The sequence below is a fragment of the Haliotis rufescens genome, unplaced genomic scaffold (assembly GCF_023055435.1).
Source record: "Haliotis rufescens isolate VD_foot unplaced genomic scaffold, xgHalRufe1.0.p SCAF_20, whole genome shotgun sequence".
NCBI classification, from domain to species: Eukaryota; Metazoa; Mollusca; class Gastropoda; order Lepetellida; family Haliotidae; genus Haliotis; species Haliotis rufescens.
This window is the reverse complement of record NW_025963891.1, coordinates 13,569,905-13,587,167: the sequence shown is the minus strand read 5'-3', so window position 1 is coordinate 13,587,167 and position 17,263 is coordinate 13,569,905. Positions and strand designations below refer to the sequence as shown.

Below are 17,263 nucleotides of genomic sequence, written 5' to 3'. Positions count from 1 at the left end.
TGTATAGGTACGGCTGTTCCTGCAGATGGGGTATGTATATGACATGTATAGGTACGGCTGTTCCTGCAGATGGGGTATGTATATGACATGTATAAGTACGGCTGTTCCTGCAGATGGGGTATGTATATGACATGTATAGGTACGGCTGTTCCTGCAGATGGGGTATGTATATGACATGTATAGGTACGGCTGTTCCTGCAGATGGGGCATGAATATGACATGTATAAGTACGGCTGTTCCTGCAGATGGGGTATGTATATGACATGTATAGGTACGGCTGTTCCTGCAGATGGGGTATGTATATGACATGTATAGGTACGGCTGTTCCTGCAGATGGGGCATGAATATGACATGTATAAGTACGGCTGTTCCTGCAGATGGGGTATGTATATGACATGTATAGGTACGGCTGTTCCTGCAGATGGGGTATGTATATGACATGTATAGGTACGGCTGTTCCTGCAGATGGGGCATGAATATGACATGTATAAGTACGGCTGTTCCTGCAGATGGGGTATGTATATGACATGTATAGGTACGGCTGTTCCTGCAGATGGGGTATGTATATGACATGTATAGGTACGGCTGTTCCTGCAGATGGGGCATGAATATGACATGTATAAGTACGGCTGTTCCTGCAGATGGGGTATGTATATGACATGTATAGGTACGGCTGTTCCTGCAGATGGGGCATGAATATGACATGTATAAGTACGGCTGTTCCTGCAGATGGGGTATGTATATGACATGTATAGGTACGGCTGTTCCTGCAGATGGGGTATGTATATGACATATATAGGTACGGCTGTTCCTGCAGATGGGGTATGTATATGACATGTCTAAGTACGGCTGTTCCTGCAGGTGGGGTATGTATATGACATGTCTAAGTACGGCTGTTCCTGCAGATGGGGTATGTATATGACATGTCTAAGTACGGCTGTTCCTGCTGATGGGGTATGTATATGACATGTCTAAGTACGGCTGTTCCCGCAGATGGGGTATGTATATGACATGTATAAGTACGGCTGTTCCTGCAGGTGGGGTATGTATATGACATGTCTAAGTACGGCTGTTCCTGCTGATGGGGTATGTATATGACATGTATAAGTACGGCTGTACCTGCAGGTGGGGTATGTATATGACATGTCTAAGTACGGCTGTTCCTGCTGATGGGGTATGTACATGACATTATAAGTACAGCTGTTCCTGTAGATTATCAATGATGAATAAAGGAACCACTTAACGTAATTGCACACACCGTGGTAAACAGAGTTTATCCATTCAAACGAAACCAGTTGTCTAACATCCTTGTCAATCATAATCTGCGCATTTTTTACATGATGTTATATCGTCATACAAGTAAAACTGAAGCAAAGTAATTCTTTCTTCTGTTCTCTACTTATTATACTTACCACCTGTAGTTGCATATCTCCCATCATAGGTAGCAGGCCGTTCTAAAAACAGATATGTCATGTGTTGGTTATCCAGGACGACTATTAGCCAAATTTATGTCTATTTTTGTTAGGCCTAAAATGACGCAGTAACAACGCGATTTTAAAACAATATTTTTACCTACAGGCTTTCATGATTCCATTGTAAATTGATACTGTTTTCAAAACGTATTACAAAAGGCTTTACGCGTGTGTATCCCAAAACGTATTACAAAAGGCTTTACGCGTGTTTATCCCAAATAGTATAAAGTCATCTTTATTCATATGATATGGACTTAACTTTCTCTCTAGGATTGGCTAATGAGAGTTTCCTGACTTTCGTTTAAAATCCAGAAATAAGGTCAAATGCCGGGAGTTAATACGCCTCCGCTACGTTCGTTTCTTTGTCCTCTCATGGGCCAAACAGTCAACTAAGCTATGCCGTTCCGTTCCGTTTAGTCCCTTGTGAATATCGTTAAACAGCCATTCCTATCTCAATTCAAAACTCGATGAACCGAAATATATGATCAGTCAATCCTTATGTAAAAAAACTCAGTTTTACCCGTGGTGCTGCCGTACGGCCATCTGGAAGCCCAACCTACAGGGAGATAATCACATTTGTCAGTATCAGTCAGTTTGGGGAAAGAACATCATTGATTATTACGCCACCATAATGTCAACATGATGCTGAAACACCAAGGGCTATAATCGGTGTTGAATCTGGGATGTACACACATTCAATGGATCCTGGCACATCTAGGGGGCGCAACCCTGCAAGCGAAGCTCAAGCCCCTCCGATAATTGTGCGACACATGTCCCAAGTTGTGTTGAGATCTTACGATCATTTACTACTTGTGGGACATACTTTTTGTCTGCCTTATGCAGTATCAACACCCTCCCCCATTCTCGTCTGTAGACTTAAACCCGTTATCCTCTATCACAAGTCTCTAGCCAATTAATCTCTTGATGAGGGCACACTGAGGAATTGTATTTTCTTCTGTCTGTATATGGTGTTAGTGGTTGCGGTAGTGATGGTTCTGACGTTGATGGTGGAAGTGTGTGTCTTCTCACTTACCTCTTGTTGTTGTATCGTAGTACCAGTCACGGGTACGACCTGCAAAATGTCAACATCCAGTCATTCTGGTTTCCATTTCTTTTCTGGAAATATGTATTCCTAAATTGACGAATATTATACAGCTATATTTTGCCGAGCATTATCTTGTTTCGTTCTACTTATTTCTGAAAAGCAGTCCACGGGTAGAATGTTTATATGTGCCTTAAAATCTTTGTGTCCATAACTCCTTCAATCGATGTACGCCACGTCCACGTCGAACTACATACTACTCAAACTTTACTAAGGATTACCAGATTGAAATCAATGTGTCAAATTGTGTGCATCTATTGAAATAGCTAAAGACAAGATTGCGTGAAGACAAGTCCGTTGTCGTGTGCCTCACATTGCCAGAAAACAAAATGTGACCAATAATCAGTCAGATCGCCCGTCAAAATCAGAGTATCTGACAAAACTAAAACGTCAAAATATCCCGAAAACGAATCCATTGTCCACAAACACAATCCACCTACGCCATATCTATATTCCTTCAAAATAATATTTACACCAAAATGTCAATAAGTTTAACATTCCTTTATCTACAACTAACACAAAGCTCATTATCAATATCGCTAAATATCTGTATGACAGTAAAGAAGAAAGAATGCGTATTTGATCATTGTGACTGTTGCCATAAATATGTCATACATTTTGTACAAAGGGCCTGTGGCCTGTATAGTACTGAATAAGAAGAGTGACTGAGTGAGTGAGTTGGGTTTAACGCCTCTTTTAACAGTATTCCAGTTATATCACGGCGTGTCAGTTTAATGTGGGAGGAAAGCCCGAAGTGATGCAGGTCTCAGACGTTTACCACTTCGGTGAAACCCTCGAGCACGGGCATGGTGCTGACAAACCTAGAAACATAATCAGGGCGAACCGGGATTCGAACCCACAATCATAGGTTTCTGGCATGCCCAAGGGACGCCACTCTGCACAGCGAATCGCGGCGCCTTAGACGAGTGGGCCACCCGTGCCCCCGAATAAAGAAGAAGAAACTATCAGTAGCGCGTATGTGATCCACGTGATGCGATCACAGCCTGGCACCGCCGTCTCATGCTCCCAATAAGTGTCTGGATGGTTGACAAGGGAACATTGTTCTACTCTTCAGCAAATGCATTGCAAAGTTCCTGTGGAGTTGTCGGAAGGACAGGGCGTCGTGAGGGGGCGATCTACGCTCGTTCCACGTGTGTTCCATAGGGTTGATGTCTGGTCAAAGGGCTGGCCACTCTATGCGGACAATGGTCTCCTCCTGTAAGTCTGCATCAACGACCATGACACGATGAGGTCGTGCGTTGTCGTCCATGAGGATGAAGTCCGGTCCGATCTCACGTACACATCTAGAATGTCCTCCATGGTAGTGCACACCTGTCATGGTGCCCCGATGGAGAACATGATTCATCAAAACGTCATCGTAAGCAAAACTTTGAGTAGTATATATTAACTGCCGAGCTATCTCACCCAGTCTCTCTTCCGCGCAAGACGGATATGTTTAGGGTTAGTTGCCAAGAGTTATCTCTGTTTCATTTTACGGACGCTTCATCTCTCTCTCCTGGTTGTGTTACCAGCAGAATCCCGTGCTGATACCTGGGGTGTGACGTAGACACTTTCAAATGCCACTTTATGTCACGCCATTGCCAAGGGAAGACATTTTTTCTTCCTCGACACATCAATTCATGTTGATGTCATTTATATATTTTTACAGGTATGTACCCTTGTCTATCTACTTTCTTTATGGAAATCTACTCAATAAAATAGGTAACGCGACTGTAGAAACTAAATCATAATTGTAGTAAATTGTGAATATCATATTCGGTCAAAAGGCATCGCGTTGCACGAGATTACTAAATCAAACATTAAGTTAAAGCACCATCCTGTAAGTAAGATTGTGAGTGAAAGATCTGGTTAAGTTCCATTTGTTTATCATTTATATATATTTTATTATTACATAAACGATCATAAAAATGTTACTTTGTATATAATGTGGTGTCGTCACACCTAACGTGTGCCGCCCCGAAAACATTTATTGCTACATTTATAGTATATAAAGTAACAGCGTTTGAATATTATATTGTGCCATGCTATTCAACTAAGTATATGAGACTTTATGTCACGCCATTGCCGAGGGAAGACATTCTTTCTTCCTAGACTCATCAATTCATGTTGATGTCATTTATATATTTGTACAGGTAATAAATCCTTTTATACCTCATCCTCACCACCTCAGTTCCCTCAATTACATCGTTGGAAGAACCCGCGACATTTCAACAGTCAATCCTAAAGTAAATCAAAATAGAAACCCAGTTTTACCCGTGGTGCTGGAAATCCAACCTACAGGAAGATAATCATATACGTCAGTGACATACAGATTGGCGAAAGAACATTATTGATTAATACTCCACCGTAATGGCAACAGATATAAATCTATTCCAAGAAATTATCTGTTTCATAATTATGTACAGAAGGTCAAGTACAGACATGATGCTGAAAAAAAACAAGGGTCGTAATCGGTGGCGAATCTTGTATATAAACCCACAATTCAACGGGTCATGGCACCTCAATGGAGCGCATCCCTGCATTCCGGCGCATCCGACCATTGAGACCGTTGTCCCGAGACATGTTGAGATCATACGAACATATACCACTGGGACAAATTTGTGTCTGCCTTTTCCAGTATCAACACCCTCCCATTCTCGCCTGTAGACTTACACCTGCTATCCCTATCACAAGTCCAAGGTACGCAGAGGTTCTCGACGTTTTTATTCCGTTGTGACAATAAATACTGTTGACCTAAGATAACAAATGATACGCCAACTTGTGCTTTGCTGATACCCGGCCAACCATGCACCTTTCCCTAACCTTTAACTTACACCTTGCTGATTCATAACACAATGTGTTCGTTTTACTTGAAGCGACAAAACCATTTCCATAATCCTAATAAAGTGTCCATTGTACGTTTCCCACTATATCAAAAGCATGCGTTTGTGAATCACTATGAACTAGTAATGACATCAGGCATTCGTTCAAAGTTGAGAGTACTCTGATCTGCCGGTGGCACCCGACACAAACACATGCAAAGGCACAACAAACAACACAAGTTAATTACAAAGGTGACCAGTAATTCATGTTACATGCACGCTGTAAGAACACACTGTAAGGTTTTAATCGAGATTCGTATAAACGAATACTCATTTAAAATTTGTGACAAAATTATCCCCGTCCTTATGATATGAACATAGCGTTTGCTTTTGCCCATTGTCTTTAATCAGGAAATATAGCCAAATAAGACAGTCCAGGAACATGAGACATCAGCACTATTCCCGTTATCATGGGCATCGCCAAAGACGCTTTGTCCCCCCCACACACCACCCCCCCCCCCCCCCCCCTCGACCTCCATCCTCCATCCCTCCAAGCCCACTCTACACACACACACAGAGACACACACAGACACACACACACACACAGACACACACACACACACACACACACACACACACACACACACACAAACACACAGACAGACACACACACACAGAGAGACACACACACACAGAGACACACACACACACACACACACACACACACACACATTAAGCTTACAAGCTTGGTGTAAGGTTATATCTATATCCTAATAGGGTATCCAAGGTTAAAAACACCTTATATAAATCTCGTTTCGGCTATGTTTGGAAAAACCAATCAGTTTCTTATACAGAACTGTTTGTATTTGAATTTGTATCACGATCAAAATAAACTGAACCGCAAAAGAAACGTCATCATGGATAAATATATGAGACATCTTATTTGTCCAAACACTGTAAACATACTTTGAGACATATTAAAAAGATGAAACTTGGCAAAACTGATCATCAAGGTTGAAATTAAAGTGTCAAATGTTCTTAAAGTGAAACACAACACTAGTCTCTGAGAAAATGGTATTACTAGTCAGTATCTCGTGTGTCCGCCATGTGCATTGATGACTGCCGTCCAACGTCGATACATGGAATGGGTGAGGCGGTTGATGAAGGCCACAGGCACTTGAGCCCGTACTCTGACGTCATTCAGCTGTCTTTGAATCTCGTCCCACGGGTGCTCAGATGAGGTATGGCGTGTGGTCTCAAGACTTGATCAGTGTACCGAGCTGCTGTGACACCGTTACCTCTGCCTGGACCGATGTTCTGGAAGACCACATGGCCGACCCTCTGTGCAAGACCAATTCCACCCCACGCCATGATGCTCGGACCACCCCACGAGTCTCTCTCAACAACACAAGCATCCGAATAACGTTCCCCACGGCGTCGCCAGACTCTCTCTCTCTCTCTCTCTCTCTCTCTCGCTCTCTCTGTCATCTGCTGTTGAGATACAGTAACGGCTCTCGCCTGAGAAGAGGACTCTTTTCCACTGCTGGTGGCGCCAATGCTGGTGCTGTGTTGCCTACCGAAGACGGTCCCGGCGTTGACGTAGTGTCAGAATGGGACCTCGGTGTGGCCTGTGACAGTGGAGGTGTCTGCTCGTCAATCATCGACGCACGGTGTCCGCACTAATGTGTCGCTGGTGTGTCCCCATGGTCTGTCGAGTAGTCTCCACAATAGTAACAAAGCGAACTTGAAGATGCTGTCGCACAATCTGACGATCCTGACGTCGGCTTGTGACCCTTGGTCTAGCGGTCTTCCACTACGTGGTCGGTCATCTCTAGTGTTGGTGGTCTGGTACCGTTGCTGGAGCCTGTATATGGTCCTTTCGCGGACTTGAAATGCATAGGCTACTTGCCGGGCAGCTTGTCCAGCTTGCAATCGTCCAAGGGCTTGGTGTCGCTGATTTCTTGTCAATCTTGGCATGTGGTAGCAATTTAACAACGAATGAATGAATGCGTTTGGGCGATTGGTTTTATTGTCATCTGATCTGTTTTTTTATCATCAAAATTCATTTTTCCGGACAAAGTAATGTGAAATTTTAGAAACTTTGACAAAAATACCCAGATATTTAAATGACAACTTTTCATGCAATGTTACTTGGGGTGACGTTTCTTTTGCGGTTCAGTATATATTCATGAACAAGAATGGCATTCAGATATTGTTCGTTCTAAAATGCGTACCTATTCTTTATTTAAATGAATTTTTTGTTTTGAACCTTACTTCTACATATCAATATTGATAAATGTCTTACTGCACTCACTCGCTATCGTTGTAGTTTTCGCACACTCCATATTGAAGTGGGTAGATATCACAATCCCGAGAGACCAAAGATTTTGTAACCCCTGTAACATTGGTCTTATCGAAAACGAATACCATGTTCTGTTAATTTGTAAAACATATTTACAATCTTAGACATAAATATTTTCCGAAAAAAATATTATGTGCACCTACATTCCATAAATTTAACATATTGTTGTCATCATGTCATGCTGAAACTATGAAAAACCTTTCACTATATATATTCCATGCCATGAATATTAGAAGCTCTTTAATGTCCATTGTGGACCTGACTAACTAAATGTACAGTGGGCCGATGGCCTATCGTGCGAAATGAATACAGAGTAAAGACAAGCTTTGATATCACTGGAAACTGGTCAAAGTGGCGTTAAACAAACTCACCCACTCCATTACGTTTACTATGAAACACCTACCCGGCGACGTGTATCCCCAGTACTGGGTTGGTGCTAAAAGAAAAGAATTGCCTCTTTTAGAACTTCACGTGTCAAACATGTAAATTTGTTACGTATTCAATCATGCAATTGATTTACTCTCCATCCGACTTTCGGCGGGTTCACTCACTATACTGAAAGGATTCCTTCTGAAGGAGTTTCAACAAGTAATGTAAAAGTAAGCAGCAGGATCGGCATGGTAAAGTATCTGAATCCGACAAATTAGTAATGTGTAAAGAATATAAATTGCTGACACTAACATGTCGAGAATATAGACGTTTATTTGTTTGTTAAGAATTTGTCAATAATGGTAAATAGAGGAAGACGATATGGTACTGGAAGATGTAAGAGACACTGTCCGTTGTGTTATCTGCACGTAATAGAAATTTTGGTACCTCCCAATATTCTGACTGACATTTGGAGAGTACCTGGGTTTGCTACCAGGAATACAGCCCTTCTGACAGTCTGGGTAATGCAGAAGGCTCCAGTATTGGGGAGTCTTCACATTCTCAAAAAAATTCTGGGTGGGTTCGACTAGGCAGCGCTTCTTGGGAGAAGTCCCATTTGCTGTCTGGGCTACGTGTAGAGGGGGCAAGGGCCCTGAGCTGATGATGTGCCTAACCAGCCTGACTGTGCCAGGATCACCCAAACCCATTTTGTTACATTTATTTTAGTCTGTATAATAATAATAATAATAATAATAATAATAATAATAATAATAATAATAATAGTACATTGCAATATTCATACACAACTGTTACCTAACTTCGTTAATAACCTAAATATGTGGGTCCGCGTTTTAGCACGTTATCTAGCCAATTATTCTCTTGATGAGGGCACACTGAGGAATTGTATTTCCTTCTGTCTGTATATGGTGTTAGTGGTTGCGGTAGTGATGGTTCTGACGTTGATGGTGGAAGTGTGTGTCTTCTCACTCACCTCTTGTTGTTGTATCGTAGTACCAGTCACGGGTACGACCTGCAAAATGTCAACATCCTGTCATTCTGGTTTCCATTTCTTTTCTTAGAAATATTTATTCCTAAATTCACGAATATTATACTGATATATTTTACCGAGCATTATCTTGTTTCTGTCAACGATTCTAACGGAGGTTTAAATGTGACTTAAAATCTTTGTGTTCATAGCTCGTTGAATCGACTCCACAGTCGAACTATACACTACTCAACGTTTGCTAAGGTTCACCACAATTAAAGGCAATACCTCAAATTGTGTGCATATATTGAAACAGCCAAAGACAATATTGCGCGAAGACATGTGCTGCACAATGCCCACAAACAACATGTGACCAATAACCAGTCAGATCATCCGTCAAAATGAGAGTTTTCGACTACCCTTTTCTCGTACAATTACACGTTGCTTTATCGATTCATAACTCATTAAACTGAAATATATTAGCAGTCAATCTTTAAGTAAAAAACTCAGTGTTGCCCGTAGTGCTGCCGTACGGCCATCTGGAAGCCAAACCTACAGGAAGATAATCACATATGTCAGTATCAGTCAGTTTGGGGAAAGAACATTACTGATTAATACGCCACCGACATGTCAACAGAGATAGTTTTGAAAAAACATCTTGTTTGTTCCAAGGAGTGATCTACACCACATATAATAGTATAGATGCGAAGCCCCGGGTCATTGTGCTACACATGTCCCGAAATGAGTTAGGATCCTGAGAAAATTTACTATACTTTTATATGACAAATATTTTTCTTATCCAGTATCATCACCTTCCTAATTCTCGTCTTTTGACTTACACTTGATCACAAAATCCCTATCTATAAGTCCAAGGTACGCCAGGGTTCTCGACGTTTTCATTCTGTTGACTTAAGATAACAAACAATAAATCAACTTGTGCGTTACTGATACCCGGCCAACCATGCACCTTTTCCTAACCTTTAACTTACACCTTCCTGATTCGTAACAGCATGTGTTTTTTTATTGAAGCGACAAAAGCATTTCCATAATGATAACAAAACTCCATTGTACGCTTCCGACAATGTCACGTGAACCCGGAACTCCGGTGTGACGACTACACAACCGCTCAGGAAAACAAGAAATCGAAAACGGCCATTTCTATATTTCGAATTGTACACCAGATATATGATATGTCCCAATGCATTCGTAGTGTCACCATACATGTAGACATATATCTACATACAGTTTACTTTTGAGGATTTCCATCTGTATCCTGTTTTTCATGCACTATACAGTGGTATACTGATGTACTTAAGTACTGGTGTACTGATGTACTGATGTACTGATGTACTGATGTAAGGGTTTATTGATGTACTGATGTACTGATGTACTTTCGTACTGGTGTACTGATGTACTGGTGTACTGATGTACTGGTGTATTGATGTACTGGTGTATTGATGTATTGATGTACTGATGTATTGGTTTACTTATGTACTGATGTATTGATGTACTTATGTACTAGTGTACTGATGTACTGGTGTACTTGTGTACTTGTGTACTGGTGTATTGATGTACTTATGTATTGGTGTACTTATGTACTGGTGTATTGATGTACTTATGTACTAGTGTACTGATGTACTGATGTGCTGGTGTATTGATGTACTTGTGTACTTGTGTACAGATGTACTGATGTACTGGTGTATTGATGTACTGATGTATTGATGTATTGATGTATTGATATAATGACGTACTGGTGTTTTGATGTACTGATGCACTGATGTACAGATGTATTGATGTATTGATGTCCTGGTGTACTGGTGTACTGATGTATCGATGTACCGGTGTATTGATGTACTAATTTACTGATGTACTGATGTACTGATGTACTGGTGTACAGGTGTACTGATGTATGGATGTACTGGTGTACTGATGTACTGATGTATGGACGTACTGTTGTACGGATGTTCTAATGTATTGATGTACTGAGGTATGGATGTACTTGTGTACTGGTTTACTGGTGTAATGATGTACTGATGTATTGATGTACTGATGTACTGATGCACTGCTGTACAGATGTAGTGGTGTACATATGTCCTGGTGTACTGATACATTGGTGTACTGGTGTATTGATGTACTGTGTATTGATATATTGATATACTGATGTATGGATGTACTTATGTATTGTGTACTGATGTACAGATATACTATATACTTTTATACTGGTATACTGATGCACATGTATAGGTTTTTTTTCTAGAAAACGTAACTTACCAATTAGACCATTGATAATCACATTTTCTACCCTGAAAGACTTTCGTGCTAATTGTCATGACGGACTGTATTGAAACGTGACATGATACTAAATGGTATGTCAAGTATCTCAACATACAAGATGAGGTGAAATGGAGCTTAATGTCTCGTCCAAGATTATTGCACTTACACAGAGATGTGCATGCACGTGTGTATGGCTGCTTATACTAGTCTGGAATGGTGCCGATTTATAGTGCTTGCTCACTGACATTCTATGCCGCAGTTTTACACGAATGCCCCACTCAGACACAGTATACTGACTCCGAGCCGAGCAGTCCTTGTTTAAGCCCCTAAATGCCGAGCGCCAGACAGGGTTACAACAAGTACCACCTTTTATCGTCTTTTGGTATGACGCGGCCGGGGATCAAACTGTCCGGGCGGACACTCTACCACCAGACCACGGAGGCGGTCCCCAACATACAAAGACAAGCACCCATGACAGTTTCTGATTTGATCGCTCTACTTTATAGGCCTGCACATGTACATTTCTAACTGTTATATATTCATATCACGTGAATCAAATAGAAATCCCTGCTCCACACCCAAATGTACATTCAGCTATCGTGATTTTGCAGCTCAGGTCACGAATGGTGTGGTCATAGGGCAGTGTTCAGGGGCATATCTATAAGGAAGTAAAACCATGAGTCATACATGTTGCTCAGCAGGAAAACGTAACGAATTCATTGAATTTTATTCAGCACAGCCTTAAGTACTTGTGCATGCACCACCAACGCCATGAAAGAACGTTTTTGTTAAGGAGAATATTTTCACATGATGTTTTGCTGCTAGGCAACTGCAATCTCGTCAGCGACTTGTCCATTGGACTGAACGCCTAATACTCCCAATCAGAATGAACCATCACTACCTGTCCTGTACCCAGTACACTTTGTTAAGAGTGTTTCATGTTTCATGGGAGAAGCTTGCTTGGCGGTTGAGATGCGTGTGTTCAAAGAAACACTGAGTGTAACATGCACACCATGAAACAAGTCGAGATTTCATGGGTGAAACTCTTGCATTTACTCTCATTCAATTGAAACTTGTAATCAGCATATATGGGCATTTTATTTTCGATTTTCAAAATTCAGGTGTTCACGAAATGTGAGCGTATCCTGCCTTACCGGTGGTAGCCGTCATAAACACATGCAAAGGCAAGTCATCTTTTCACACTGGAACATGTTGTACAGGTCAAAATAGGGAACTGCATTGGACATCATTTTGGTCACTGATACATTAAATTTGGAAATAGCCTCCACATGTCCACCATACATCGTTCTCAAAGCTTTGCTGAGGCCTTGAATGGTGTAATCTGAATCAAACAACTTTTGGGCAACAGTCATAGGAGGCTGGGATATCGATAGATGTTATGGGAAAGTTGACTACTGGAAATGTGGAATCATTTCTCTTGTCATGTATTTATGCATATATATAAACATGAAACAGATAAGGTTGTTTCACTTCTCACTTTTATTTCTGGTTCAGGTAAGTATTTCAGTGGAAGGGACCTGGCTATTTGATGGTTATTGAGCTGTTAAACTTCTTGGCAAGATTCCCTTGCTTTGATTTGTCAGTTCGAGCAGAATTTCCGTAAACATAAAAAAACAGTGAGTGAGTGAGTATGGTTTTACGTCGCATTTAGCAACATTCCAGCAATATCATGGCGGGGGACACAAGAAATGGGCTTCACACATTGTATTCCCATGTCGGGAATCGAACCCGGATCTTCGGCGTGACGAGCGAACGCTTTAATCACTGGGCTACCCGACCGCCCCCATAAAGAAACAGACCAGCAAGAAGGAGAACACAGTTGATCCCCCATTCGGATGCCTACTTCTTTCCTCAATGTCTGATCCCGATATTTTACATTGCTGCTATCAATGAGGAAGTGTAGCATTATTGTTTTCTAACTACATCTCTGGTCACCACGTTTAGTAACACATGCCCCATGGATCAAGGAATGAAGTTTGTCCTTAAGTTTGTTTTGTGGAACAGTGGTGAACAAAGTTGAAAAATCACATATTTTGACAGATTGAACTTGGTTCTTTTCTATTGTTGTATACATTTGGGCAAATCCTTTGAACGCACATGATATTAATTCCACTATAAAGAAAGTCCTTCCTTGATTTAATAAAGGATTATTGTTAATCGTTGAACAGGGATTTGGTGGTACTTTTTGTTGGACGCAGCAAAATATCTCTCTTTTTGTGGAGCTTTCGAATCCAGTACAAAAGAGGAATGGACATGAATTCAGGTCTTAGAGCCAAGTCCAAAGTTGGTAGATATAGTGCTTGATTTTAACAGAAATACGAATTCATTTAATCATTCCGGATTTTACATAGAATTCATAATAGAAATGTCTTTCTTGGTGTAACCGAAAGTCCTGCTGGTATTCATTTCTTACATCAAAATATCAGGTTGTACAAATGACATGGAAATAACGTTATCATATAGACAAAACATGCAGGGGTCAGCTGTGTCTATAAGATGGGGAATTTAATACAACTTTGGTTGAAATGAAATTATGTTATCCCAACAGTGTTCGATGACATTTATGGATATATTTTGCAGGATTACATAAAGGGTGTCAACAATTGATTCTCTTGAGATATAATTCTTTCATGTGGAAACCATTACACGCAATAGGAGACAAAACATGTTCTACCTATTTCCTAATCTTGTTCATGGTCTTACCTGTCGTGGTGTATGCCAAGGACACCTGTAACATAAAGATATTTATCATGGCAATAACCTATAGTTCATTCATTTTCATTATAAAACACGGCGTACAACCCTACAAGACTAATTATAACATACGTGTACAGCTATATATAAATAGGGAAGTATTTAACCCCAAACAACGATTGCTGATATTAACACTTTAACCACACTTTAAAAAGTTCAGTGAAAATATTGTTATATCATATATGCATAGCATATTTGAAAATGCACTTTGAATAAGATGCGATTGCTTATGTAGGCAGTAATAATCAGTGGACAGATTCATAGAAATGGGTGAGTTTTGGAAGGATAATACATATGGGTGTTGAACTTACCCGCCCTACGACAGCTACAAGAAGAAGAAGAGACAGCCCTGTCACCCCCGCCATCGTCATCCGTCAACTGACTGGCTCGCCAACCCGGAACACCAGTAGTGAGTCACCGGAGATTACTGCCTTGATTTGCCTGTTCTGACACCGGAACAGTGTACTAGTGTTTGCTTGGTTGTTTGTTAACGCCGCACTCAAAAACAGTCCAGCTTATATGAAGGCTGTCTGTAAATAATCGAGTCCAGACCCGACAATCCAATGATCACCAGCATCGATCTATGCAGTCGAACAGTGTATTAAACCTTTCAGATATTCTAGTAATAACCTGTTGCATTTTTCATGTTTTGTTTCATACAATGATGGTGGAATTGATATGCCAAGTCACGTCGTGATATATCTGAATAACCGTCAGCGTTAATGAATACTAAGTCATTCATTCCTTAACAGAAGGATCACTTTTAAAACAATCTTAGATGGTAGAATAGATAGGTGATGTATTTCTATTGCACAATTCAGAAAACGACTACTCATAACAAGGAGACACCATTGTACCAACAAGACACCATTGTACTAGAAGACACCAGTGTGCAAAGAGACACTATTCTACTAGAAGACACCAGTGTAAAAGAAGACACCATTGTTCTAGAAGACACCAGTGTACAAGAAGACACCATTGTTCTAGAAGACACCAGTGTACAAGGAGACACATTTTTTCTAGAAGACACCAGTGTACAAGGAGACACCATTGTGCCAGAAGACACCAGTGTGCAAGGAGACACCATTGTTCTAGAAGACACCAGTGTACAAGGAGACACCATTGTTCTAGAAGACACCAGTGTACAAGGAGACACCTTTTTCTAGAAGACACCATTGTGCCAGAAGACACGAGTGTGCAAGGAGACACCATTGTTCTAGAAGACACCAGTGTACAAGGAGACACCATTGTTCTAGAAGACACCAGTGTACAAGGAGACACCATTTTTCTAGAAGACACCAGTGTACAACAAGACACCATTGTTCTAGAAGACACCATTGTTCTAGAAGACACCAGTGTACAAGGAGACACCATTGTTCTAGAAGACACCAGTGTACAAGGAGACACCATTGTGCCAGAAGACACCAGTGTGCAAGGAGACACCATTGTTCTAGAAGACACCAGTGTACAAGGAGACACTATTGTTCTAGATCACACGAGTGTACAAGGAGACACCATTGTTCTAGAAGACACCAGTGTACAAAAAAAGACACCATTGTTCTAGAAGACACCAGTGTACAAGGAGACACCATTGTTCTAGAAGACACCAGTGTACAAGGAGACACCATTGTTCTAGAAGACACCAGTGTTCAAAAAAGACACCATTGTTCTAGAAGACACCAGTGTACAAGGAGACACCATTGTTCTAGAAGACACCAGTGTGCAAGGAGACACCATTGTTCTAGAAGACACCAGTGTACAAGGAGACACTATTGTTCTAGATCACACGAGTGTACAAGGAGACACCATTGTTCTAGAAGACACCAGTGTACAAAGAACACCATTGTTCTAGAAGACACCAGTGTACAAGGAGACACCATTGTTCTAGAAGACACCAGTGTACAAGGAGACACCATTGTTCTAGAAGACACCAGTGTACAAGGAGACACCATTGTTCTAGAAGACACCAGTGTACAAGGAGACACCATTGTTCTAGAAGACACCAGTGTACAAGGAGACACCATTGTTCTAGAAGACACCAGTGTGCAAGGAGACACCATTGTTCTAGAAGACACCAGTGTACAAGGATACACCATTGTTCTAGAAGACACCAGTGTACAAAAAAGACACCATTGTTCTAGAAGACACCAGTGTACAAGGAGACACCTTTTTTCTAGAAGACACCAGTGTACAAGGAGACACCTTTTTTCTAGAAGACACCAGTGTACAAGGAGACACCATTGTTCTAGAAGACACCAGTGTACAAGGAGACACCATTGTTCTAGAAGACACCAGTGTACAAGGAGACACCATTGTTCTAGAAGACACCAGTGTACAAGGATACACCATTGTTCTAAAAGACACCAGTGTACAAGGAGACACCATTGTTCTAGAAGGCACCAGTGTACAAGGAGACACCATTGTTCTAGCAGACACCAGTGTACAAGGAGACACCATTGTTCTAGAAAACACCAGTGTACAAAAAAGACACCATTGTTCTAGAAGACACCAGTGTACAAGGAGACACCATTGTTCTAGAAGACACCAGTGTGCAAGGAGACACCATTGTTCTAGAAGACACCAGTGTACAAGGAGACACCATTGTTCTAGAAGACACCAGTGTACAAGGAGACACCATTGTTCTAGAAGACACCAGTGTACAAAAAAGACACCATTGTTCTAGAAGACACCAGTGTACAAGGAGACACCATTGTTCTAGAAGACACCAGTGTACAAGGAGACACCATTGTTCTAGAAGACACCAGTGTACAAGGAGACACCATTGTTCTAGAAGACACTAGTGTACAACAAGACACCATTGTACCGGAAGACACCAGTGTGCAAGGAGACACCATTGTTCTAGAAGACACCAGTGTATTGGAACAAGCACTTTACAACGACGCGGATGCAAGTAATTCTTAGAACAAATTTGTGATCCTGCACAATATTCTGGTCTTGAGATTTCATAAGAAATCATGCATTATCATAACATATAGAAACCGACTCCAAACTTTCTTTCAGTCCAAATATTAGACACAAAAAAAATCCATCAAATAATTGTATATTCGTGTTTTGTTTTTTTCCTTCGCAAACTTTTTTCTA

The 17,263-nt window shown here is 41.0% G+C and overlaps 1 protein-coding gene across 6 annotated transcripts in view; it reads right to left on the bottom strand.

The window, feature by feature from the left end:
- LOC124131987 (deleted in malignant brain tumors 1 protein-like) overlaps positions 1-14,627 on the bottom strand; it is a 30,502-nt gene extending 15,875 nt beyond the window's left edge. For 2 of the 6 annotated variants that reach the window (XM_048400869.1, XM_046495571.2), the window contains exons 1-7: positions 14,473-14,625; positions 14,111-14,135; positions 9,119-9,157; positions 8,162-8,194; positions 2,506-2,544; positions 1,993-2,028; positions 1,413-1,454 (exon numbers count right to left, since the gene is read on the bottom strand). In XM_048400869.1, coding sequence (XP_048256826.1) covers positions 1,413-1,454; positions 1,993-2,028; positions 2,506-2,544; positions 8,162-8,194; positions 9,119-9,157; positions 14,111-14,135; positions 14,473-14,532 — 274 coding nt within the window. In that variant the 5' untranslated portion in view covers positions 14,533-14,625. Of the gene's footprint in view, positions 1-1,412; positions 1,455-1,992; positions 2,029-2,505; positions 2,545-8,161; positions 8,195-9,118; positions 9,158-14,110; positions 14,136-14,472 lie in introns of all 6 variants that reach the window. The other 4 variants (XM_048400866.1, XM_048400867.1, XM_048400870.1 and 1 more) reach the window with 4 other exon arrangements.
- Between the last annotated feature and the right edge of the window lie 2,636 nt (positions 14,628-17,263).